Genomic DNA, 26,642 nt, shown 5'->3' with positions numbered 1-26,642 from the left:
TCATTAATTTGCTGTTTATCTGTGGCCAAATTTGGAAAAACGTTTTATTGAGTTTTTATGGAAACTAATTTTTGACTATCATAACTATTGAAGATGTCATCTTTCAACACTTTTCTCTATGCTAACGATGTACAAATTACACAATCTATTGGCCACAAAAATGTGAGCCGTTGGCGTTGAGTTACGGCCTTGGAAACAGGAAGACGTTCGTAAAATTTAGTCCATAAAGTTCAACAGGCTTTATCTCCAGAACTATGGGACACATAAAAATTTCGAGACGCATTCTCAAAGATCATTATCTTATAAAGCAACAGTGAAAAGATCAGAAACATAGAAAAAAGGAACACCGAGGAACGGCCAATCCCGCAAAAAAACTCTTTGTTTAGGAGGTTAACGGGAACGATCGTAACTTAATCTCTTGAGCAAATATCAAGACGAAACATATATGATCGTAATCTGCTATATCTCAGCTTTCTGAAAACATATACATTGCCATAACTGCATGCTTAGTAACTGGTGAGGAAAGTCCTAAACTCCATTAAACTATAAATTATGTTTCCCCTCTCGCTACCTTAAGTCATGAGTATAAATGAAGATCATGTTTTGTTGAAATCATTAGAAGCGTCAACATTTTAATCTGAAAGCTGAACACTACTATAATAAAAGCCAAGTCTTAAAAGGGAAAACAAATGCAATATATCATCTGTCAGTAAAAAGCATCTTCCTCCTGAAACTTTCCCACATAAATGCAGTTTTGCCAACCATACCAAAATTGTGATTATTTTGAAATGGGGTTAGCTAGGCTATAGGATCCATTAGTATAGCAACAATATGACTTGGAAAAAAAAAAGAAAGTTTTTTTTCTGTTTTGAATCTGTCCAGTTAAAGGCCTATGAGTAATATCTTTAGAGTCATATTATTTTCAATAGAACCTCTCTCTCCTTCTTTTTCTGGAAAAGGTTAATGATGCATACAATTACTTTATCCTACAAGGGTGATGTCAGAAATTACCAAAGGTGCCATTAGTAGTGGTCAGAGGTCAAGTAGAGACCCAGCCATCAGCCACTGAGGCAGAACAAAGTGGGCCGTTTAAGAATTGAATTACATTAGACTTATTTGATAGTTCCTGTCATAGTACATGTACTTGTAGTGATATCTGTTTACACTGTAAATTGTTGGCCCACTTATTACTGTATAGATGTAATCTATTCTTGTCATGCTAGTGATGTGGGTTACACAGTCACCAGTTTTGCTCTGTATACCTCCTCAGTGTATTCTGACTACATTCCAGATTCATTGCATACCGCATCTCAGAGAGCTAGCTATCTGCTTGCTATTAAAATAGTCTTGTATATTTGCACAAATAGATAGAAATAAACATTATAGCACCATACACATTGATTTGTGACAATGTTTAATAAACAATAGGAAAACATTTAGTGGTATTGTGTCCTCCTATTTCAAAAGCATTACTACAGTATATATAGATATATCAACTGTCACTTTAGAGTCCATACAGAGCAGGAATTGGTGGAAGAAAGAAATGATAGGTCATTGATAACACTTTGAATGGTATAATCAATTGGTGTCTTCTAAAAACAGTCCATGATTCCAAGCAATTTGCATCCAAATAAGTCATCCACTTTGTAGCTTGATCCAGCTGTACCATTATAAGGACCTTGTGATCAAGTTACTTTCAAACATACACATACATGTACTCAATAGTAACATAGCCTACTGTAAAACACTTGAAATAGCTACATGCCATTTTAGCAAATTGGCTAAATGCACAAATTAACAGAATTTAATTTGACTGAAGTGCCAACAATCTTATTGTGACTATGTAACTTTTTTAGCTCCGCTGTCGACTTTGTCGGGCGGAGCTTATCATATGAGTGATTGTCCGTCGTCCTTGTCAATGTTTTTATTTTTTTTCTTCTTGAAAACTACGAGCCTGAATGCTTTGATACTTGGTGTATATGTACCTTGGGTAAACCTCTCTCAGATTTGTTCATTTCATGATCATATCTTCAATTCTCTAATTTTGGTGAATATTTTTGTCATTTTTGGTAAAAAGTGATATTTTCGACTTCTTGTTAAAAAACGCAAGTCCAATTGCTTTGATATTACATATATAGGTAACTACATGTGGACCTCTCTCAGATTTCTTCATTTTGTAATGATTTCTTTAATTCTCTAATTTTGGTGAATATTTTTGTCATTTTTGGTAAAAAGTGATATTTTTGACTTCTTGTTAAAAACCGCAAGTCCAATTGCTTTGATATTACATATATAGGTACTACATGTGGACCTCTCTAAGATTTGTTCATTTTGTAATGATATTATTAATTCCCTAATTTTGGTGAATATTTTTGTCATTTTTAGTAAAAAGTGATATTATTGACTTCTTGTTAAAAACCACAAGTCCAATTGCTTTGATATTACATATATATGTACTACATGTGGACCACTCTCAAATTTGTTCATTTCATGATATCTTCAATTCTCTAATTTTGGTGAATATTTTTGTCATTTTTGATAAAAAGTGATATTTTAGACTACTTGTTAAAAACCACAATCATTTATGGTGAAAAATGATATTTTTGAATTCTTGTTGAAAACAGCAAGTCTAATAGCATTGATACTATGCATATTGTTCATTTTCTAATGATATCTTCTGTTCTTTAATTGAAATGTGCATTGCTAACAGCGAAGCTATCTCAGCCGAGAGGCTGCTTGTTTAAATTAGCTACATCATGAATTAGCAAAATTATGGATTACCTTTAATTAGCTAAAATGACATGATAGCTAAAAAGACATGGTTTACAGTATGTTTTTTTGTATCAGCATCAGTCTTTGTATATTAGGCCACTGACATTTAAAATTATTTGTGTTCTTACTTTCTGCCTAATGTCAATGTAATATGTACACGAGACATGAAAACGTTTTCTTTTTTGTTTCATCTCTAGTTACATCCCCGATATGATACCATGCCACGAATTGCTAATCTTGGCGTCCTGTTAATTGAATTTTTTGAGCTATACGGTCGCCTTTTTAACTATCACAAGACTGGTATACGTGTCCGAGATGGTGGCTGTTATATACCTAAAGAAGAACTTATGAAAGACATGACGGACGGCTACAGACCATCCCTCCTGTGCATAGAGGATCCTCTCCACCGTGGTGAGTTCATATGTCTTTATTTCATTCTCCAATACTTCGCCACCTCAGGGTTCCCTTTTAATATTATAAAGTCTTAAATATGTCTTGTATCAATTTTACATTTTGGTCTTTAAAAGATCGTAAATGTACATCAATTAATGTCTTTCTTCGCTAGTACATAAGCTTTTTAGCTCCACTGTCATCTAGACTAGAGAGAACCTGTTCATATAAGTAATTGTCCATTGTTATGTAGTTACTTTGGGTGGACCTCTGTCAGTTTGTTCATTGCATGACGATGTCTTCAATTGTCTGTTTTTGGCAAATATTTTTGTAATTTTTTGGTAAAACATTATATTTTTGAATTTTTCTAGAGAAGTATTGCTTTGATATTTGAGGTGTACATTATTTTTGTGAACAATTTTTCAGGATTTTGCTGATAAGTGGTTGCTAAGTTACTTCCTGTATTGCATTTTCTAGGTCTTGAATTTATCCTCAATTGGTCTTAAAAACCATAGCATTGTTGTTGTTTACAAACAAACATCTACACAAGCCTTTGTTTTTTTAGCATGTATGATGCCCATGTATGCATCCGTGACAACCCCTCCACTTTAAGTCGTTACAAAAATTCATTTGAGTAATATAAAAGATGTATTTTATCAGGCATCTGGGTAATTTGCTTAAAATAAATTTGTTTAATGCCACGCCCGAATGCTCAATGTACTCAATCTGCTGGGGTTTTTTTTACGTTTATTCTGATTTGATGCATTGTAGGCAACGACATTGGCAGAAGTTCTTATGGAGCATTAAAAGTACAAGAAGCATTTGATTATGCGTATAGTATTCTGAGTCGAGGTACCTTTATGCCATCTCATGGACACAGGTAAATAAATAGTCTATGCATATTGCTGTTTCAATCCTGTTAAAATTTCCATAGTCTGTACTAGTAGTTTAGTTGCATTTCTACTGTATTGTGTAACTTCATTAAGGTAGCGAGAAGGGAAATTTTCACTTTTTTCTTGATTTTTCAAAAATTGATAAAACGTTTACTTTAGACCTTGATACATCATCCCAGGTTTACAAAAGATCGAAATTGCGAAATAACGTCGCTCAAATCAGTGTTTTAAAACGCTAGCAGAAAAGACTACAACTGCCGTTTGCATATTGTTTATCTTTGAAAGGGTTTAAATGATAACATCTTATCTGTATACTCCGTTGTTGACGATTCTGATATAACGGGTGATAAGCTTCCAGTTGCAAACAATGAGTGTTTATCTAACGTCCATTGTCAGCATTATTGTTAGTCAAGACTTCGTCGGAGAAACATGGCCATACAGTACTCATTTCGCCCAACCTTCCGCTTTTACATCGACCGCTTAACGCTTAATTTCCGACCATGCGGTCTTGTCCGACCGGAAACCGACCGCATTTTAATCGCGTTTTTTTTTTTTTTTTTTTTTTGGCTCGCTCGCTCATTGAAAACACCGACCGCTCGTCCAAACACTGATCACTGGCGCAGCAGGGGTGGTCGAAATGGTGGTTTTGATAGTAAAGTGTGAACGTACAACTAACTAGTATTAACTATTATTAAATTCTGAACGGCACTTCAAATCTAATAGTTGTATGACACTTGTATCGTGAAAGCAACTGAACTGGGACCTCTTGTTACGTGTTTTGGGTGCTTGTTCTAAATGTAATATGTTATTTTATTTTAATGAGACAATCACGTGAAAAAAAACATAGGTAACTCATTTTGACAGAGCAGAGAAACGAGGAAATGTTAATGATTAATTCCAAAAATAACGATACCGAATCCATGTCGGTCCATGTCTGGTAAAATTTGACATTCAATTTTTAAAATTAGGTCACGATCATTGAATGACTTCGGCCTAAACCGTATACGTATACGTAAAATTGTTCCCACAAAAAATATTTTCGACTAAAAACGGCCACAGGCCCTGAAAAAATCGAACAGAGCTTGACATGTATGAATAATTTATTGGGCTTAAAAATTTAGTTATAGCCATAGATATTTGGTGGCCAGTCGATGAACAATTTCGAAACTCAAGATTCACACGGCTGCGAAAGTAGAACATTCCGGAGGCGGTGAAACGGAAGAGCCAAACTTAACGCATAAAAATAGAACGCGTATTTTGACCTCTGTGGCCAACCAATGGCTGATCACAATTACGTTTGCGGTCGTTGCCAAAGAACTCCGCGTCCATCGCCTGGCGATGCTCTTCACCCCCCCGGAATGTTCTACTTTCGCAGCCTAATCGCAGATTTTTCGAAAAACGTCGATTAGTAGAAATGTTCCTATTTTGGGCGGATTATTGATAGAGAATAATGTCTTTATTACACGGTCGACAGACATTCCAAACAATCAAAATTATCAACGAAAGACTAGGTTTATTTTAGGCTTAGAAATATATTCTTTCAGTCAGCCCATGCATGGAACTGCCATTTAGCTTCATAGTCCTTCAGCTTGTCTTCGCCTCGGAGGAAAACAACAATAATTATACAAAACACATTGCGAAGACTCAATAATCAGGAAAGAAAACCCAGACAACCATGTCGTACTTGTGTTGAAATACATTTTGTATTTCACGTCAGAATATTGTTTAAAATAAAATATTCAGTCCAAGCCAAATCGAGGCCAAAGGATCAGGTTGCGTGCTTATAACTTTTGTCAGCTGTTCAACATCTATAAAAACCATAAAGACAATTATAAGACAATGTGAACCTCGGAAATTTTTCTGTTAGTCCGAATTTTAAATGCGTGCGAGCGAGCGGTGATATTTCGGGGTTTGCGCGGTCGAAAATAAAACTAAATAATTGTCCAATTCAACAAGCGGTCAAAAAAGCGAGAAAAAAGGTGTTTGGAACGCGGGAGCGGGCGGGAGGTAGTGCAAAATGAGTACTGTAAATTTGCGCAACTTTCCTTTAAATCGTTTTATTTTCCAAGTCAATATTCTATTTTACTAATACACTGTACCATGTTTTCTAACGCAGTGGCGAAAAAAAAGCGTTGACAGATGAGGCAAAGAAAAATCTGCCACTCAGTGTCACACTCTGACACAGCAATTTTGTTTTCAAACATCGGCCATTTTGTTTCACCATGAAAACCGTTTTATTAGATCACTTATCAGAGACACTTGAAGGATTAGCTTGTTTGTAAACTGTCAGCGTGTACAGTGGGACAGTAATGTTTGTCAGAGGATTATCCCTCGTTATTCGTTTGCATAACAATGGAAACCCGAACGTTCCTGGAGTGGGGACTCAAATGCCAGCAGTTTTCTTCATTTTTCACGCTCAAGCATGAAATTATTCATTATCAGACACTCTTTATGAGCTCTATGATATCAGTGGTTAATATGTTTGGCCATTTTTAGTGAATATTTATAATAATGCTGCAAATCTACAGTGTTTTATTAACCAAAACTGTTTTTCGCGTTTTTCTCGAATTGAAGTTTCGATTGAGTACGACTCATTGGGACCGCCGCCAAATCAAGTGCGTTCGGACTAGGACATTCAAACTCGCAGTTATCGTTCAATAGATAATGATGGTGCAAAATATGTCTGGGTTTTTAAAGAAAATGCTTTGTCACAGAATAATAGTCTGTTAAAGGTGTCAAGTATGAAATAAGTTGAGGACAAAAAAACAAACCTGCATAGAAATCGGAATAATAGGTCTTTTGATTATCTGAGACGCATTTCAATGGACTTGATTACGGACAATGCATGACGTAAATTTCACCAGGAAATTCCGCAGTGTGCTCTCGCAATCGCGTACTTAGTCATTTTTACAAGGTTCGCCATTTTTGATGTCACGTGATAATTATGTAAACAACGACTGTCCAGTTTGTGCGAAATTGTGCCTCTATACTTAGTCTTTTGAAATATATAAGCTAAATTACTCTTCTGAACAACACAACAGACAGAGAATGTTTTATTCGAAAATGTCACAAAACCCTTCTCGCTACCTTAAGTATACCTAGTTTAAAGTCTCCATGTGTGTTCAAGTTAGTGTAGAGTAGCAATGTATCTTAACCATGTTGTATTCGTTTCATGGATCATTAAAATAGTTGTTGAAAAGCAATTCCTTGTTCATATGCACAAATGTTATGTCAGTTCCAAAGTACTATATATGCTTTGATATATTTTGTTGACACAGAAATTAATTATTCAGTTTATATGTATATTCTAACATTTTACCCCGTTTGTATTTTAGCTATTTAGCTATTTCACTTTAAATGTTGACCCTAAGCAAAATTGCATTTATATGTTGATCAAACATTGAAATAGGATACAGGAGCTGTCCAGAGTGCTTACCCGGACAACTTCTGTAGTTGTTAAAACGGGATATAAAGGGGTGACATCAATGGTGGTGAACTAACGAATACATTTGAATTGTGTTTCAGTATATTGGGTCGTGTTGTGAGAGTTACGAATGAGGTGGTGACATACCGTAATTGGATACAGTCTAACTGGAGTCCTCCCCCTCCTACATATGCTGCAGTGGCTATGAGGACTCCTCCTCTGGCTGACCAGCAAAACAGAATCATAACTACAGAGAACGTACTGAGTTCCACGGAAGTGGAAAGCTGCAGCAGCAGCAGTAACAGCAGCAATCACTCTTCAGCGTCGTCAACTACATCATCAGTTACATCATCAGAATCATCATCGTGTAGTGACACGGTATGTTAAGCAAATAATTCATTATTACTGTTTTCTATTAATATTAATATCACTAAGCATCAGGAAATACCAGAACAGGTGCTTTGTGCTTTTTGTAGTGTAGGCTTTTGTCACTGTGCCATCAGAGTTTGCTGGCAAGAGAATTTCTACAGCCAACATTTGTATTTTCATTGTATTCATGGTAATTGCTTGTCCTAAGGTGGGATTGCAGACTGTAGTACAGGAAAACTACCATATGAACATATAAAGTCTACTTAGTATTACACCATTGTGAAAAACATTCTCTTTGGGGTTGAATTAATAGTCAAAACACTCACATGTGCTTTTTCTTTCTTTTTTTCTTTTTTTGGCGGGTTTACAGGAATCTGAACCATCACCAAAGTCCTCATCAGAGTTGAGTAGTAGTAGCAGTTGTACTGATCTATCATGTACCAATAATAATATTTCCAAGTTAGCCCTGCAACCAAGCTGTCGTCAGGTGAATCCCAGGCACCAGTCATACAGCAAGACACAGATAGCCTCTCCAGCAGACTCTCCACAGCAGAGGTCACAACCACCACCAACATCATCATCCTTGACACATCAGCAATCCCGACATCCCATAGGAAGAAAAGTGTACCATCGACAGAGCCAGTCAACTCAATATTACACCACACAACAACAGGGTACCAGAATTACTGCTACAAATAACAACAACACAACAACCAAGAAAACCAAAAGAAAAAGAAGAGAATGTCCTGTTGTGAACAGTCGATAGGATTCGTGGAAGCCCATCACAGAAGGGCAGTTATGTTGTGTAGCTTTAGTCCTTGCAAGTGTAATTATTCTTGTACGCAAAGACTTGGAGTGCAATATCCAATGGATAGTGTTTACAGTAACTCTCTTAAGTAGAAGACTGCTTGGGAATTAAAACAAATTGGCAGTTGATAAGATTGTGAGCAATTTTGCCGGTCGGATGTGTTTATGACATAAAAATGCAGTGACAAATCAAAAAGGGCAAGAAAAGTCTCCATTTCTTTACCCTGCTGACAAAATACTGACCAAAGCAACCACACCCAAAAATGGGCAACAGGAACTCAAAAAGTGTTTGGAAAAAAAAAAATTAAAAAATCCAAAAAAATTGTATACATGCCTTATGATACAAAGAAACTAATATTGTATTAGAGAAAAATTTAAAAGTTTATTTTCTCGCCCATTGTGGTGACCACCCTCCCCTACCAAATGTCCCATGTATGTACGACAATATTGGGAGATGGGGGTGACATGTTTTATGTGCAATGCACTTTTTGGGGCATCTATTTTGTAGTCGACCTCCCTCAGTGACTTGGTTGATCTGAAATTATGTAACTACAAGAATTCAATACAAGAAAACAAACTTTAGTATGATTGTACAATTACAGCTGAATGTTGTCTTTGTTTGATTTACATTGTTGTGTACTTATGTGGAACAAGAGAGGTATCTTTGTCAAAAAAAAATACAACACAGATTTTTTTTTTCTTAAAGAAATGTAGAGAGGAGGTTTTGGATTGAGCTGTAATTACCTACCAGTTGTAGAATTTTTCAATATTCATCATGTATCTAGTTTAGTTCTTGCCTCAAGAGCCCATAGTTGTCACTTCAGTGCTGTAGTGACCAGCCAGTGTGTTACATGAAGGAATATTGTCTGAAATACATTAATAAGTAAACTTACTGAAATTATGTGCAGTTCAATTATAAGATGAGGATTACACAGTAATGTTACAATAATCAAGTGAAGATATTCAACTTGCTCCCCCGTTGTAGGAGACAGTGGTCTAGTGTTGTACATACATGTAGAGATTCTATTCTTCATAGGATTAAGGTTGGACCACATAAATACTTGTTGACAGTGTAATAAACATGCTCACATGCTTATAAGGCATCATTTTCGTTCCTGTTCTAATCATTTGCTGTTAATATGTATCTGTATCTGTATAAATGTATAAAAAAAAGCTTTGTATAATATGCAATCGCACGGTTGTAAAAGTTAATTTTTTTTATATCTTCAGACTAGTAATTCTATTTTTTTTTGTTCATCTGTTATATTTTTACTTTGTAAATGTATATTTTTTGACCAGTTGCAATCTTTCCGTAAAGGGTGTTACATTTTACTTATTCCGTTTTGTTCAACCCATCATGTATGCGAATTTTTTCCATCTTTCTCCCAAACACTAGTGTTTGCTTTCCTCTCTACCGACTTCATTGTTCCATAATATTTGTTATTTTGTGTTTACTTTTAATTTTCTCACTTTTTTTCCTGAAAACTCTGATGTTAAAAAACATGGTATTTTGACATCACAAGAAAGATGCGTCTTGTTTTAAGTGATTTTAGTTATCCTATATAGTTTTATCAACTCACACTTTGATATAAAAAAAATTGTATAAAAAAAAGTTAAAAAAAAAAAAGAAAAGTGTTTTAAGATGACAAATCAAGGTGCCTGAAGAGCTATTGCTGTTCACACAACAAAAAAATGGATTTCGACCATTTTTTTCTTTTTTTTTTTTGAGAAAAAAGAACATATATTACAAGGCCTAGTATATTAAGTAATTACTGTGAAACTAATCAGTTGTATGTTATCACATTTTAAATGATAGAATTAGATTTGTATTTCTTTCAACCATTCTGCATTAGCAATTTTGACAAATTCTACCACAGTAGTGTAATGTGTGTTATATTGCTTGTACTTTGTTGTTCAATTGTTGCAGACCAGTTTGTCTCCCACTGTTTATTATAATAACGTTTTTTTTGCCCACATGTCACTGCCTAAAGATGATTTATTGCATTCATAATACCGTACTGATGTGGTTTGTATCCAGTCCTATCATTGAACAGATTATTGCAATGTTCACTAGTGTTATCTACTGCCCATATTCTGATGTGGAAATCCTCAGCCCAGTATTATTCTCGCCATTGAAGATTTCATGTCCAAACTGCAGGCCAGTCATTCGACAGGGTTTTTCCCCCCATCAGATAGAATTACAAGCCACTTTCTTTCAGTTAAACTAACAGACCACAATAATTTCAGCAGATGTGCATTAAGAACAACATTTATATTGAGTTTTTATATTATTTTATTTACAGGGAAAACACTTTGTACTGAAATAGTTTTGTCAAGTTTAAATATAACCTTTTATTTTTGTTCACTTTGTACATTGACTTTGTTAGATCAATTTGTTTGTTTGAATTTCTGTTAGCTTTGGTCTTTTCATGGTTTACAGATGTTTACTTTGTAAGGTTTACAGAAAAGTTTAATTTCAGCCTTGTCTCTCTCGTGGGTCTTTCATACTGAATTGAAGTTGATCACTATCCACATCTCATTCTTGTAGTATTTGTTTGAAGGTAAGCTTTATGCTCATTCTCATGTTACTATTAAACCAAATGCGCTTGACATACAATGAGGCTATTTTGAGTTACCTACCAATAGTTTCAGGGAAATTTATAAGAGAAAAAAAACTAATGTACTGTAGTTCTGATTGTGCGTTCCAAGATTATGTGCAATGGTATGTAACCTGCATAAAGTCAAAAAATGGGAACATATTTTTATTTTTATTCAACCTTGCATAATGCATTTCATTTCATTATTGGTGTACAAAGTTGTCTTCTTTACAAATTTGATTCCAAAGAAAAAGCAAAAAAAATTCTTTTTTTTAAAAGCAGAATAAAACCATTTTATCAGCATTTAACTAGTTCTTAACGAGCAGTTTTTCCTTTAACAAGAATAATTAATGGAAATAAGTGTTTATGATAAAACTTCTTAATTCAGGGAGAGAGGGGGTGTCCACCTTGATGAAATCAGCTTACATGTACCTGCTTGTTTGTTTTCCCCACCTGTTTAATGTATTTTATTTTTCATTTTTGTTGTGATTTCCATTCTGTGGATGTTAAGAAGCCTGTCCAATACTGACATTTAGTTGAATACTATAATTTTATATTCTATTTGTTCCCCCTTCTGTCACTAAATGGCCTAATTTTTTTAAGACAATAAAATATTCTTTTTTCTCAGAACAAATTTCTTAAGTGTTTTATTTGTGTGTGGCAGTGGGTATAAAGTGCTTCTGTGTTGACAAGATACAATGGACTGGCAACCTGTGAAACCAATAAACCCATTGGCCAGTTGTGGTTGCAGTCATTGTGTCCCATACTATACATGTTGGTCAAATGAGTTTGACACACAAAATGAATGCAATGTCTTGTCTTCACTCTTTAGATTTTAAATTGTTCCAACAAAAATCTTAGAGAGAGGGGTGGGGGGTTAATAGTGAATATTTTGAATATCCATTACATGTGATGCAATAAGGGACGAGGTCAAAAGATCGATGTCGGATAAAAAACTTGTTTCCTTTAGTTTGGGGGTGGGGGGTTTTGACCGCAAAAAGTTTCCATCCTACAAAAACGATTTTATTTTTTAATGAAGTCAAAAAAATCTTGGAGTATTTGTAGTTCGTTTTTTTCTATCCAATCATGGACAGAAATAACCGAAAAGGGAAAAAAACCCAGAAAAATGGTTTGGTTTGAGTGTAAATCTGTGCGTCAAATGAGGTGCATTTGTAAAATCTTTTTACACCCACCCGACAACCAACTGCTATGCAATACTACTGTCCGATTATCAATTTGTATTTAATGGTGAATGTAGTCTGACGCCATGACCAATATTTATCAATTAAGTTTCAGTGGGGGGTAGGGGGGTTTGGAAAAAAACTAAAGGAATTAAGTTTTTTATCCGACATCGATCTTTTGACGTCGTCCCTAAGAATAGTTGCATCTACCAGTACGTATGCATACATTTGAAGACTCCTAGTACATTGGGTGGGGATTGTTGAAGATGAAGTCATTAAGGTTCAAAAATGGGCTATAAACAAGGTATTTGAAATCATTCCAGTTTAGGACCCCCAACCCCAGGGAGGGGGTGCACAATTCATTGAAATGTTTTATTTAGTCAGTTGTGCTTCAAATAGAGCAAATATGGCATTCAAAAACATAAATGCAAACTTTGAATATGTAAATAACCAAAATGGCCACCAGTCACCAATTTTTAATCAAAACAATACATACTGACTAGCATCAATCATGCAAGATATTCATATTAATTTTTAATAAAATCAACAAAGACGTCTCAGAAACGTACCTTTTTGACAAGGGGGGAAGAGATAGACACCAGTCAGTCAAATGTCATTAAATAAAAAAATCATCATACATACTGTAGAATACTTTATTTTAGTTGGAATTAATTTTCGCTGAAAAGACGTTTTGTATGGAATTAATTTTCACTGATTTTTGACAAGTTGAATGTACTGGTAAACTATAGGAAAAAAAAAAATATTCGCTGGATTTTATTTTCACTGAATCATTCCAAAAATAGCGAAAATTAATTCCAAGCGAATATAAAGTATTTTACAGCATTTAAATTATGTCCCGGCTTTGTACCTACTTTCAACAAAAACGGTCGAAGCATGTCCAAGAAATGGTCAAGAACATAAAATGACCGCTCGTCTCATTTAGTTGCACTGAGGTACATCAGTAAACCATCGTATGTGATGTCCATGCCAAATTTGAATAAAATCAGCCCAGGAATGCCAAAGAAAGTTGATTTTTTTTTTTTTTTAAATCTGCAAGTCTACCTATGAAATGCGTAGAAAACAAAATGGCTAGCAGTGTATGCACTCAGGTCTAAGAATTTGTCATGCAGATGTATGCGAGGAACCAAAACAAAAGTCCCTGTTTTGGTTGCTATATTACTAAAAATATCATCAATGAAGATTTGATTTTATGTTCAGGTCTTTATGGCACTTTTCCCATAAGAACTCGTTCATCAGTGTGCATAAAAAAGGATCTTTTCTCGATTCCTAACATTTTTCCTTGATGACTACATTCATGTTTTAGTATGGTACACAACTATTCTGGTGACCATAGTTTTAAATATCAACACGCATGAGCTTTTCTCATTAATATGCAAAAAGCATAATTCATAAAAAACAATTATAGATGGCTATACTTCTAAGTGAACAGCAAAGAGGGGAGTTAGTGGGTGGCTTGTATCCTTAGCAACAAGAACCATCTCCATCACTACTCCTGTAATGTTTGGTCAAAGATGTTGAATTCTCATCAAACTCTTTTTTTATCAGTTTCATGTATGGCAATATTGCATTTTGAGTGAAACAGAATGTCAGTCACTTTTTGACCACTACCTTCTAAGACAATGGAACTTTTGTCATTTGCGAATAAAACTGACTGTTTACAAATTGATATGATATAACTTATTGTAAATCATTGAGTGACAGATAATTGGCTCTATTTTATGTGATGCAATCCAATATGACAGCATGGTGAGATGACACACAGACAAAAGCATCAATGGTTTCTTTTAACCTCAAGTTTATTTTGGAATTTTAGATTGGAAATAGGCAATGACAAATTTCATTCAAACATGAAATAATTATTTTATTCCTGTAACCTAAACCTACATTGTACATGCAGTTACAAGTTAAAAAACAAAGATTTTGAGCAGACAACTGAAAATAAAATTCAGACCTACCCTTACTAAAGGGTCTGAAAATAACCCAAAATACCCATTTTTCATATGCCCTTGGTAGCCATCACAGCTGTATGTGTTCTATGGAAATAAACAACCCATATTATGGTGTGTGGGACCCACACCTTGAATGACATAATTTTCCATGCCAACATGTTGGTCAATATTTTAAGTATTTTTATGTACCTAAATCTTCTCTGTTAATTTTGAACCAAATAGACAATTTTTTTCTTGCAGTCTTGATTTTTTGATAAAATGTGGAAAAAAATATGTCAGTTTGTTTTGCGAAGGTGACAAAAGTTGACCTTGGTGTTCAACGAGTTAAAGAAGCTGGATACTGCAGTAACTACACTTCTACACTTTTATAACTATTCCAAGCCTTTAAATTTAACCTTTTCAACAATGCACCCAGCTGTTTGCCAGGTCCTACTTCAAAAGTTTGTGGGAAACTCGTTCCTTGTCTCCTCTGGTACAACACATGCATGGACTGTTCCCATTTCACTGGCGACACAATCTGTTTCACCAAGGCATTTTTGATCTGTTTTAATAAACTGTATCTCTTTCCTTCTACGTTAGATATGACATAGATTGAAGGTCGTTCAAGTTTCAAGTCTTTAATGGCTTCTCTGAAGTCATACTGGGCTGAGGTCATCAGTGACGTGTGGAATGCTCCACTGACTGGAAGACGCTTTACATTGCGTATACCAAACTGTCTTGCATTCTCTGATATGAACTGCAATGCCTGTGAAAAAACATGAATCATATAGTATGATGATCAAGAACCAAAAAAGAGCAGCAAGTACTAAAATATGCAACAGACTCCAATGAGGCAAGCCAACAACTGTCAACACTGGTTAACATTAAGATATTTTCCCTTCCCTCTTCAATACCTAAATGCATATACCACTGTATGCGCTTACGAAAATGACATAGTTGTATTCATGGTCAAAATAAGTCTTATTTCAACGATCCAGCATACAATAAATGCATTTTTTGATTTATGGGTGTTTTTCCTAGATCAAATGCAGTTCTACTAATATAGTAAATACAGTATGAGTAATGTTTTTGTTTCACCACTCCAAATTTGTTCAATCTAAACATATAAGGAGAGATACCAAGAAAAGAAGAAAACAAGTATAAATAAACAAATAATATATCAAGATAAAATATATGAGATTGTAATGTAAAATAAAACATGTTTCAAATAATTCCAATATACATAGGTTGTTTGATTCTGACAAGAAAATCAGTAATCCAAAACAAGCAACAGGTGCATTTATAACAGTTGCAGTGTTGAAATATTTTTGTAATGTTTTTTGTTTGGGTAGTAAACTTCCATGGGATTTATGATACATCACTAAAAAGCCCCAACAAAGTAATGGGGTTGAAAAATTGTTTATTATCGTGGCACTGCATTTGATCTATTTCAGTATCTGGACAACATTCTACGATTACGTCAAATATATTTTTAGTAAGATCTTGTAATCATGAATAAAACTATTTAGCTGAAACAGTGCCATCCCCGCAACCACCATTTCCATATTAACTCACCTCTACATTACCAGCAATGACCCTACCATCTGGAAATAAATAGTTTGCAATAGAACATACTGGATCTGGTAATCCTAACACATTGTTACAGTAACTGCGAGCCTCCAGACAGGCTGATCTATACTTGGTAGTGTGTGTACCCATAACTGATATCATTCCACTAGCGACATCTTCAGAAGCTCTCTGCATAGCTTTAGCTCGAATCTGAACCAACCTCAGGGCTTAGGAAACAAAACATAAAATACATACTAAAATTCGAGATAAATTTGAATATAGATGTAGAGAATATTCAGAAACAAAAAATTGTCTGAACCTGAGGTTAAATAGAGTTAGGTTATGACACACTGTTCCGCCATGAAGTTCAATTACTTGGGAAGCCAATCGGGGACAGCCTTGCTCAGCTACACACTTCTCACAATAACACACATTAATTAAGTAGCTACAGTATTACCACTAAAGGCCTCTAATACACCTTTCATACAAGTCAGACACTTTAGCGACGAAGCATTCACAAAAATTGGTGGCACAAAGGCTGTTCAAAGCACTGATATTGTTTTTATGTTTAATCATGTATAAATGGGGATCACGTTTTTGACAGATTTTACCGGATTCTAGAGAACAACTACACAACATAATTTGAACAACTTTGCTTTGACTGATATACATCATTTTGAGATCACAGAAGGGCTTTGCCACTAAACAGCACGGCAATAGTAATAATGTCTTAATTACTCACCATCTTCAAATTGCATTACACCGGCAAACACAAGCGCTGCAAACTCACCCACACTGAAACCAGCAGTGGCCACACAGTTGTCAATTGCCTACAATATGAAATACATGAATAAAAATTCACCTGTTTAACAAAGTAAATATAGTTGTAACAGTACAGTTTACGTTGGTGAATACATAGTACTAGTATTTGGATAATATTGCTGATCAGTTATCACACCCCTTATTTATATATGATGTAGGTGCCATGTGACGTAAACAACAAATTCAAGAAGTACCGTCATCAGTGCACATTCTGTTATTGTTATTTTGTTCTGTGATTGGTCTTGACATATATCGCATGCAGTATGTGATAATTTCCATTCACTTAAATGCAATATGGCTTCAAAATTAAACCTTTATCAGAGGTTATTTATTTCCTGCAAAATATGTATACACAGTTTAAGATGTGAGACTTACACACAGCATGTGCTTTAATGTTCTGCACCAGCTAAAATCACGATAGTACATGTACTTGTACTATATGTATTAACCATTGAAGGTACTAACTGATCCGTTAGTACCTTCCATGCACATGTATTAACTAAAATGTATTTCTGGGAATGATTAATTTGAAGTTATTATAGTGTTTAAATTTTCACCAAAAAAAAAAACTTTCCCAGCTAGTTGAAAACTATTGTAGTCCACTTTACATGTATATAGTTTTGTTTTACTATTATATTTAAATAGGAATACTTGCCCATGGGTTTTGGTGTTGTAAACTTTGAGCTGCAGCAATGGACGTTACAAACACTGCTGGTTGACAATGAATAGTTTTATCTAACTCTTCTTTTGGTCCATTCAAACACAGTTCTAAAAGATCATACCCTAATATTTCCGATGCAGCTTGGTAAATTTCCTTCACATTAGGCGCTCCTAAAAGTTTCTCTCCCATACCCACAAACTGAGATCCTTGACCTGGGAACAGAAGAATGCTTGTATCCGCGGGGTCCACCGCGGGCTTCCTTCGAGGCAATTGCAAATTAGAATTTTCATCAGAAAGACCAGTTAAAGCTTCTTGTTCGGCTATATCTGGTTTTGCAAAGCTATCCAGTAGTTCTTTGACTTGTTTACCGTCGATCTCCAAGTCTGAGCTACCGATTTTATCAGCTGAATCTTGAACAGTTATTTTCTTACAATCATTGCTTGTATGGTTCGATTCGTCACATCCTAACTTTGAACACAACTGTCTTGCCTTGGATGCAAACTTTGATGAAAATGTAAACAATGAGCATGACCTAACTTCGCAAACACCGAGCCAACATGCGGTTCTTACGAAGGCAGCCATACCTTAGTAACCTTTAACCCTACAGACGCCCTCTTGTGGTAGAATGATCGTATGTTTTTTTCTTTCTTTTTTCTTGCGGCGAGCTTTCGTTTACTACCAGGGCCCGGGGGGGGGGGGGGTGCAGGACATGATTGGTGGAAATAATCGTCTCATTTGCATAAATTAATAATTAATTATTAATTAATGGAAAAATCGTCTTTTCAGTAAAATTGTACCAAAATGCTTAATAATAATAATAATAATAATAACTTTATTGCATCCTTAGAATTACAAATGTTCTATTGGTTTACAGCAATAAATATATAAGTGATTAAAAAAAATCAAAGTACGATAACGTAAAAAATAGAAAAAAAGAGTCAAGGTATTATATCCAAAAAAAGCTCATTTCTTAAAATAAATGATTTATGTAAAAATTCCCCTAAAAGTTTTATTATATTTCTGTCATTACTTTTCATTAAATATGTGAATTTTTGCAGGTTGGTAATGATTTCTTTGGGGAATAAAATATTGGAAATAAAATCATTTCTATCTGTTTGATATCGTGGGCAAACTAAAAGAAAGTGTAATTCGTCTTCGATCTCCTGTAATGGGCATTGTTTACAAATTCTATTTTCTAATGGGGTTTTTGGATTGGTATGTCTGCCTTTTTCAATGGCTAGATTGTGACTACTTGTCCTGAATCTAGCCATTGATATTCTTTGATTATTATCCAAAACATTAATGTAATTTTCCAGATTGTAATTAATTTTAAATTTAATGTATGTTCTCAGTTTTGTTTTTTCATTTGTCATATTCTCTCTCCAGTATGTTATGTATTGTTGTTTAATAGTGATGCTAATTTCCTTAATATTTTGATGTGATAGCTGTGATGTTTTAGAGAGGTCTACATCTTTCAAGATATTTTTGACTGATGTTTCCCATTGTGCTTTTGACAAAGTCTGATCGCTTAACGCTATCTTTGTATAATTATTTTGTGACTTGTCTGTGACACGGGACCAGAACTTAATCATATTGATTTTCACTTCAGTTATCAATGGAAATGCTCCAATTTCACCCCGACATGCACTATTCGCTGTGTATTTATTAAGCCCAAGTAGTTGTTTAATTAATTTTAGATGCACTTTTTCTGTTTTAGTTTTGTCCCAGTTATTGTTACTCATATTTTCCATTCCCCAAATTTCAGATCCATACAGTAAAATTGGTTTGATACATATATTAAACAGATGGATGTACGTTTTACAGTCTGTTTCTTTTGGTAAAGACTGCTTTAGTGCATACATGGCTTTGATTGCTTTATCTGCTAGGTTGTCTCTAGCTTCTGTAAATTTACCATTTGACTGAAAGATTATTCCAAGATAATTATATGAGTTGACACAGCAAAGTTTTTCATTTTGATAATAGAATTGTTCATTTCTTTGTAGTGTTCCCCTTCTGAATGCTTTGACAATGACAATTAGTTTATTTCCTTGAATATATTCCTAAATACACACTCACAGAAGCAAATACTTGAGCAAATAACTGCATTGATCTAATTTGCATATTTTTGGGAGGGCGTGGTCATTATTGCCAAAAGCACATTTACTCGTGCCAAGGTGTAATCATACCAAATATGAATATAATCGATACGGTGGTGGTAGAAATAGCAGCAAAAAACTGCATTGATCTAATTTGCATATTTTTGGATGGGCGTGGTCATTACTGTCAGAAGCACATCTACTCGTGCCAAGGTGTAATCCTACCAAATATGAACGAAATCGGCTCAATGGTTGCTGCTAATGGTTGCTAAGAGGTGACTTCCGATGATATAAGGAAGCTATTCTGAAATTGGGCTCTGAGAAGTTGGTTCCGAGGTTCCGAGTTCTGAAAAGTATACACTACCTCTGAAACATCCTCTGTAGAATCTGCTGTATATCTATCAATGGCCTGTGATTTCTGAATGTGCCCCACTACTTGTTTTTCAGCATATCATCTCTGTCAGCTTTTCTTAGAACATCACATGTGACAGCTTTAATATTATCTTGCTTCATGATAATAAATCATGACCCAATTATTATTTTTATTATGTATTTAGGAGTTACAAATAGCTCATATACAGGTTTATGTTATTTATCGTTTATTAATAATAAATTTCATTTTTTGCTACCTTCTTAGGTATTATACATTATAATGAGTTGAGTTATTCAAAAAAGAAAACTATTTGAGTACCGGTAGAAGCATTGGTTGTTTATTAACATTTAACAAGTACAATAAACTTTACATTTTGTGGGAAAAATAAAAGTTTGAATTTTGAAAGTGTTAAAAGAAAGTTCATAAACTTGAATGTTTCTATGCAATGAAAAATGTACAATAATCTGTAAATATTATGTCTGTTTAAACTATGTAATTTGTTTCTACACAAAACCAAATTGATTGCCCCCTCCCAGACTATGGAAAATAGCATGCCCCCCCCCCCCCCCTTATTCAATTTCAAAATAGCTCTCCCTGTAAGACACTGTACATCCTCCTGATTCCGGCATTTCATAATAAATGCTTTCTATTAATAATTGAACAAATAATATACACAAGTTTTGTTTACGTTATACCCGGTAACCTTGTTAAAAGTCATTAGCATATTGTGTACGCAGTGCGCATGCTTCGGTCCCTTTTTCCATATTCCACAACGCATTTGTCATCACAGTGAGGTCAATTTCAATTTACATTTTACATAGTCAATGAGGTTTGTTAATCAAACCTCATCGATAGTGCTGAATGTTGTGTTTGTATTCAAAGCTCACATATATGCAATTACAATTCTGGTTCCCCAATAACTCTGGTTTAACACATGTACCGGTATGTACAATGTACCATACTTGTCCAACTTAGTGTCCAGGATACTCAGCTCACAAAGGTTTTTTTTTTGGGGGGGGGGGTGGCTTGTTTACCATGTGCCAGATTAAGGGAAACGATATGTCTTTTTGGTTTATAAATATATATATATATACAGGTGATTTATAATAATTGCTTTTAATCATTCCACTTCAAAACTTTCTCAGAAGTCAATTCTAGGTGACTGCCCCATATATATATATATACAATGTATATATATAAATATATATATACCAGAAGAAGATTCAAGAAAATCACAAATTTATTAGGATCATTAAACCTAATTATGTATACAGAAACACATATCACACCTCTAAAGGACTGAGACTTGAGAGGCATTCGTCTTTGTAATTGAGAATTATACAGATCTATTTAAAGCAATCAAAAAACTGAACTGTATAAATCTGAAGAAAAAAGAAAAAAAAAACCTTTTGCAGGAACAATTAGCAGCATAAAAATCAGATAATTGGAATTCATATTCAATATGAAGTAAAATATTAGAATATACAACAACTTGTTAGCCCTGAATATAAATTGCTCTGTCATCACCTCCAACACGTGTTGCACTATAATATCAAATGAATTTATAGCTCTCAAATACCAAATGTGTTAATATAATCTAAAACGCAAGATTCATATTAAAAATTGGGATATCTTGCTATAACTCAATATATGTTACTAGTATTACATGTATACTAGAAAATGAATGTACACGATATTTCAGAGATTGTCATTCAATACAGTAATTTGAAATACTTGTGTGATTTCCAATGAAAACTCGCCTAGTCAGTGACAAAATCATCGAAAGGACCTAGCCAAGTCAGTAAAAAAACAAAATTAACAACTTGTTCTACAATATGTTATGATACATTATGTTATGTATTATTACAATATTTTAAACTTGAATACAATCTTGTTGATTATGAAAGTATTTCATAGATTTTATTTTTTGTGACACTGTCACAGATCCAAATACTGGGTTACACCTTTGCAGGTACATTTTGTGACATAACACCTTAACCATGTTTTTAATTTGGTAGTACATGTACATGGCAGGGCTGTGCAGTCCCCTCTCTATCAAATGTCAATTTAATGTTATCCTGGTGTCAACCTGGCCCAGTAAAACACAAGATCTTGCATACCTTATCCGATGTTCCCCCAAAATCACATCTGCAAGTTTCATGTACAAAATAGCAGTAAGTGACTTCACAGAATTGTTACTCAAATACATTGATGCGGTGGTTGTTGGAATCAGCTACAACAACAACACTATTACCTTTGTTACAAGTCACAACAATGCCTTTGGGGCCATTTAGACCAGGATTTATGCTACCAAGGAATTTGCCTTTCCTGTGAAATTTATGTATTTGGTTAGAATCATCAGTAACATACACACAGTTATCTTCTCCAGTGGCCACACCACGTGGATTTGTCAACTGACTCCCAGTACCAATACTATACATATATTGGCAATTTTTGTTGAAGACTTGAATGCGGTTGTTGCCAATGTCCGAAACATACACCTGTCCTTGTTTGTCACAGTCTATGAAACACGGACCCAAGAATTGTCCATCTCTAGTTCCATGGCCACCAAAGCTACACATATATTGACCACTCTCCTTGTACTTTCTGATGTAGTTCTCGCGACAGTCAGTCACAAATACTGCATCCTCAATCGGGCTGATCGAGATCCCCATTGGATCTTTCAGTTCATTGCTCCCAAAGCAATGAATTAATTCACCAAGCTTGCAGGTGACTACAACTTGGGAATTGGCAGAATCAGTAATAAAGTACTTGTTATCTTTAGATACAGCGATATCAAGAGGCTTAAACTGTCCAGCAATAGAAAATGTAAGTTGACTTTGACCCAGCTTGAGATCCATTGTTTGTATACGCTTGTTGTCAGTGTCAGCAATCACCACATGCCCTTCATTATTGAGAGTTACACCCTGAGGATACTTCAATTGGCCGGGTTCATTTCCTTCTTCTCCTAAATCTTTTATCTGACCCTTTGCAACAACAATCTCAAATGGAGATCCCGGAATCAGTGTGCCATCCACTTCTAAGCAAAGGATGTATCTACCAACATCAGCTGTATACAACAAAATCGTTTGTGTTCCATCAAAATTATTTGTCACAAACAACTTAGATAGTGATCCATTTGGATGTTTTAACTTGGCTGTGATTAGCTGATGTGTCACACGTTTGCCAGTTGAGTCTTTTGTTGTGACTGTAACCTCTTTATTAGCACCTTGTACCATTCTATCAGGAACATACCCCACAATGCACTTGGATGCACATGCTGGCTTTTCCAATCTCCCGATATAATTACCATATAACTCATCTCTGTTTGCTACAAATGTCAACATTTCTATATCTGTCTTTGGGGTCGCATCTAGGGACAGCAAGTGGTTGATTCGCTCTTTAATTTCCTGCTTTGTGGACATCAACTGTGCAGCATTACCATAGTAAATCATAGTCTCTGCATAATTTTGTGCACTATGCAAATCCTTCTCCATATGATCGAAGGCTTGCTTGTGAGAATCCAATACTTTCTTCTTTGCCATGTACTCCATATACAATTCTTCAATTAATTTTGTCTCCTCTTTCTTGACCTTTGAAATGACCTCTTTTGACTTTCGTCTTACCAATGCCTCCTGTTCTTGGTATGTTATGTCCAGATCTGTTACTGCATTTTCTATAGCAATCTTACCACTGGTGGCGCTCTGTGATTTCACTTTCAGTTCATCTACACGTTTTGACAACTCCTTAGTATACTCAGCTGCCACTTCTTTTATTTCTCTTGGTTTACCATGCCCATAATGTGAAATCAGAAAACATTCGACACAACCTGCTTCATCACACATATCACAGTAATATTTAAGCTTCTGTTCATGATGGGTTGAACAATAAACAATAGGCTGTAAAGACGTGGGATTTGTTGAACTGAGCTCTTCATATCTTTCCAATGTAAAAGTGCGATGACCTCTGGCAATATCCAAACTACCATGGCATATAAAACAGGGATCGCAAAGGACTTTGACACACTCAATACACCTATGTGTTGCGGCACTCTTCTTGCACCCATCACAATTCACTGGTTTACCATCTACCAGTGCCTGTCTGCTTTCAAAAACCTCCACCAAGTTGTTCATGAGAAAGTGGTTCTTCAGTTTTGTCACGTCTGTGGTACACTCCGAGTTACAGCTGGGACACACTAACCTCCCTGTTTTCGCTACAAGCGCAGTCAGACATCCCTCACAGAATGTATGTAGACATGGTAGTATCCTTGCCTTAACATACTGATTTAAACATATAGGACAAGTCAAAAAATCCTCCTCAATTCTGTTGAGAATAATATCTGATTGCGCTGAACTAGCAGCCATGATTGTTTGTTACGTGTTAGTCCCCGGGACATCACGTGGCATCATATATCGACTATTCCATTGCAGTGTAGTTGTGTATTGTAGTGACGGGAAGGGACAGACAAATCGTAATTAAAAATTGCTCACTAAGTATTAACTTTCAATCAAATGTTTTTCTTCATCAAAACTGGTTAATTAATACCCATGGTACGCGACCTGGAATACACAAAGGGCTATGCAGTACATTCGAATCGTTTACACATAGTAATAAATATGTCACAATGAAAGGAAGAGGATTTTTATCCAGAGGTCACTCCTAGTTCAAAGTTCCCGGCACTGATACCTAGTTCAATAGTCACATAATGCAATATTATCAATAATATCATCTCCAATTTAATTTAATTTTATATTGTACATACATGCAAATGAAACATGAAGCCATTACTATTGTATTATATTGGGTCGTATTCACCTTCCGGAAGAGTCAAGTGGCCTCGCACATCTAAATGTCATCTCTTTAAATATTTTTGCTTTAATCTCACTTTATTTTAATAATCCATATATGCTGGTAGATGTTACTATGACAACAGAGGGGCGTATTATAGATCTCTAACGTAGATTATTAATAGTTCAAATATTCGTATGGAATAACGTATTTTAATCGGACATAACAGAATACTGAGAATCAGCGACAAATGTAAATTGTGTCAAATAAGGACTGTCGGTTATACATGCAAGTGTCATTATAGTGACATATATTAAAAAATCGTGGTGCAATCGTCACTGTCTCTCTTCCAGAGCCCAATTTGATTAAAATCTGATGTAGTGTGCGGGCTTTAATGATTTTGGCTATCAACTTATTTAATTTTTTGATTTTGATTTTGTGGGGTTTTTTTAATTCCGCCCTACATACATCTGATGTAGGTAGGGCGGAATTAAAAAAAATCAAAATCAAAGTAAAATAAACAAAGTTGAATGAAGGATTTGATCTCTGGTTATCAAGAAGGTTTTTTTTTTTGCAATGTACTCAGAAGAAAATGAGAGAACTTTTCGTTTTCTACTGCTTCATATTACAATGTATTTGACATGATGATTTTATAACCAATTCTGCAGTGATTTACAGAAAATGCGTACTGGCGGAAAATCAACTTTGAAGATGTAGTCGCAGCTACTCAATTTACTTTGGAGTGACTGTAACCAAAAGATCATCAAATATGGTAGGTTGCTATGCAAAGAAAGCACGAGATGTCTCTGTATCCTGGATAGTGACGTCACTCCGGTCTCTCCAGATCGTGGCAGCACAAAGTAAATCAAGTACTTGTCAAAACGAAAAAGAACCTATAATGAGAAAGAATGAACATGAAATTTCATAATATTGATAAAAACAAGTTGTAATAATATTTTGTTTACTGTATATTCATTTTGTTGTAATTATAATTGTTTCCTTGGTGTCTGTCATACAACTCTCAGAACTATGTGCAAGATTTACTTTTTTCAGACTTTGATGTACGTCGGTGGTGGCGCGTTCATCCTATATTTGAACAGCGCCACCAGCAACTCCACTTAAATATTGTATCATGGGCAACTATATTTCTTGAATGAGAGAGAGAGAGAGAGAAAGAAGCAAAAACATTTTATCAATCTAAACACCCAGCACAGTAAGATATTACACTAGTCTAGTATATTGTGCCGACCTGATCTTGCGGGACATAATTTTATACAATTAGTGTTGCCTCATTTGAAAACAGGGGGAGGATTGGTTGCAGGTGAAAGGAAAAAAAAATTTAAATTGCATGATGCATAACATACAATTATGTGAATATTAAAATTGTCATAGGATATAAGTAAATAAAATATGTGTAAATACAAATTCCAGATTTCAAATGGGTAAGCACAAGCACGCCAAGATTTTAAATTACGAGTAGTTTTGATCATAATAAATTGTGTGATATAAATCTTGTAAAATTCCATTTGAAGCTCTATTTGTAACTGAACATGGCAAATAATAATTGACCAGGTTATATTATACAAAGACACTTGATTGAACTGAATGAAATCCCACGTTAATTATTGAAGGCATGTATGTGTGTGAGGAGAGGAGGGGGTTGTTGTTGACATATTGATTTATTTGAAAGACATCTCCATCACATATTAGAGTGTTATGACTCCTCAATGTGGACACATTCTAGATTTGTTGTTTAGTTATAGAGAAAACACATAAATTTTCTCTCGATAGTTGGATAGCTGCACAAGCTGAGATGGATGGAAAGTCTTATATGATCGGATGTAAGCAATGAATGTAATACTCGTGATCAAAACAGAACAGTTCTTAAATCATGAAAACACAGAAACATTTCATTTGATTCACCACCATTTATTATACAGAGTAAAGCAAA

At 34.8% G+C, this 26,642-nt stretch overlaps 3 protein-coding genes across 3 annotated transcripts in view; 1 reads left to right on the top strand and 2 right to left on the bottom strand.

Moving 5' to 3' along the window:
• The window catches only part of LOC102803914 (terminal nucleotidyltransferase 4B-like), a 37,880-nt gene extending 25,994 nt beyond the window's left edge, over nt 1-11,886 (top strand). Inside the window, exons 7-10 of the mRNA XM_085500460.1 lie at nt 2,970-3,183; nt 3,934-4,042; nt 7,581-7,857; nt 8,219-11,886. Coding sequence (XP_085356586.1) covers nt 2,970-3,183; nt 3,934-4,042; nt 7,581-7,857; nt 8,219-8,614 — 996 coding nt within the window. The 3' untranslated portion in view covers nt 8,615-11,886. The remainder of the gene's footprint in view (nt 1-2,969; nt 3,184-3,933; nt 4,043-7,580; nt 7,858-8,218) is intronic.
• Nucleotides 11,887-13,973: 2,087 nt separating this feature from the next.
• On the bottom strand, nt 13,974-18,016 carry LOC100366955 (malonyl-CoA-acyl carrier protein transacylase, mitochondrial-like). Its single transcript, XM_002732516.3, has 4 exons — nt 17,429-18,016; nt 16,694-16,781; nt 15,958-16,178; nt 13,974-15,148 (listed from the first exon to the last, which is right to left on the bottom strand). Exons 1-4 carry the CDS (start codon nt 18,014-18,016, stop codon nt 14,753-14,755), a joined length of 1,293 nt encoding a protein of 430 aa, XP_002732562.1. The 3' UTR covers nt 13,974-14,752.
• A 2,202-nt stretch (nt 18,017-20,218) lies between these two features.
• On the bottom strand, nt 20,219-24,290 carry LOC102803679 (tripartite motif-containing protein 2-like). Its single transcript, XM_006813741.2, has one exon. It carries the CDS (start codon nt 24,265-24,267, stop codon nt 22,099-22,101), a length of 2,169 nt encoding a protein of 722 aa, XP_006813804.2. The 5' UTR covers nt 24,268-24,290; the 3' UTR covers nt 20,219-22,098.
• Between the last annotated feature and the right edge of the window lie 2,352 nt (nt 24,291-26,642).

Source organism: Saccoglossus kowalevskii, chromosome 6 (assembly GCF_978046115.1).
Source record: "Saccoglossus kowalevskii chromosome 6, keSacKowa6.1, whole genome shotgun sequence".
Classification (NCBI taxonomy): Eukaryota; Metazoa; Hemichordata; class Enteropneusta; family Harrimaniidae; genus Saccoglossus; species Saccoglossus kowalevskii.
Note: the sequence above shows the minus strand (reverse complement) of the source record. Positions and strands in the feature narration are given on the sequence as shown.

Bases quoted from the DNA above. Each gene is read 5' to 3' on its own strand.
- LOC102803679 (XM_006813741.2), bottom strand. From the start codon at position 24,267: ATGGCTGCTAGTTCAGCGCAATCAGATATTATTCTCAACAGAATTGAG.
- LOC100366955 (XM_002732516.3), bottom strand. From the start codon at position 18,016: ATGGCTGCCTTCGTAAGAACCGCATGTTGGCTCGGTGTTTGCGAAGTT. The intron at 16,782-17,428 runs GCAAGTATTCCT...TTCATATTGTAG, and splicing joins TACAACACCAAAACCCATGG to GCAATTGACAACTGTGTGGC. The intron at 16,179-16,693 runs GTGAGTAATTAA...TTGTTTCCTAAG, and splicing joins TGTAATGCAATTTGAAGATG to CCCTGAGGTTGGTTCAGATT.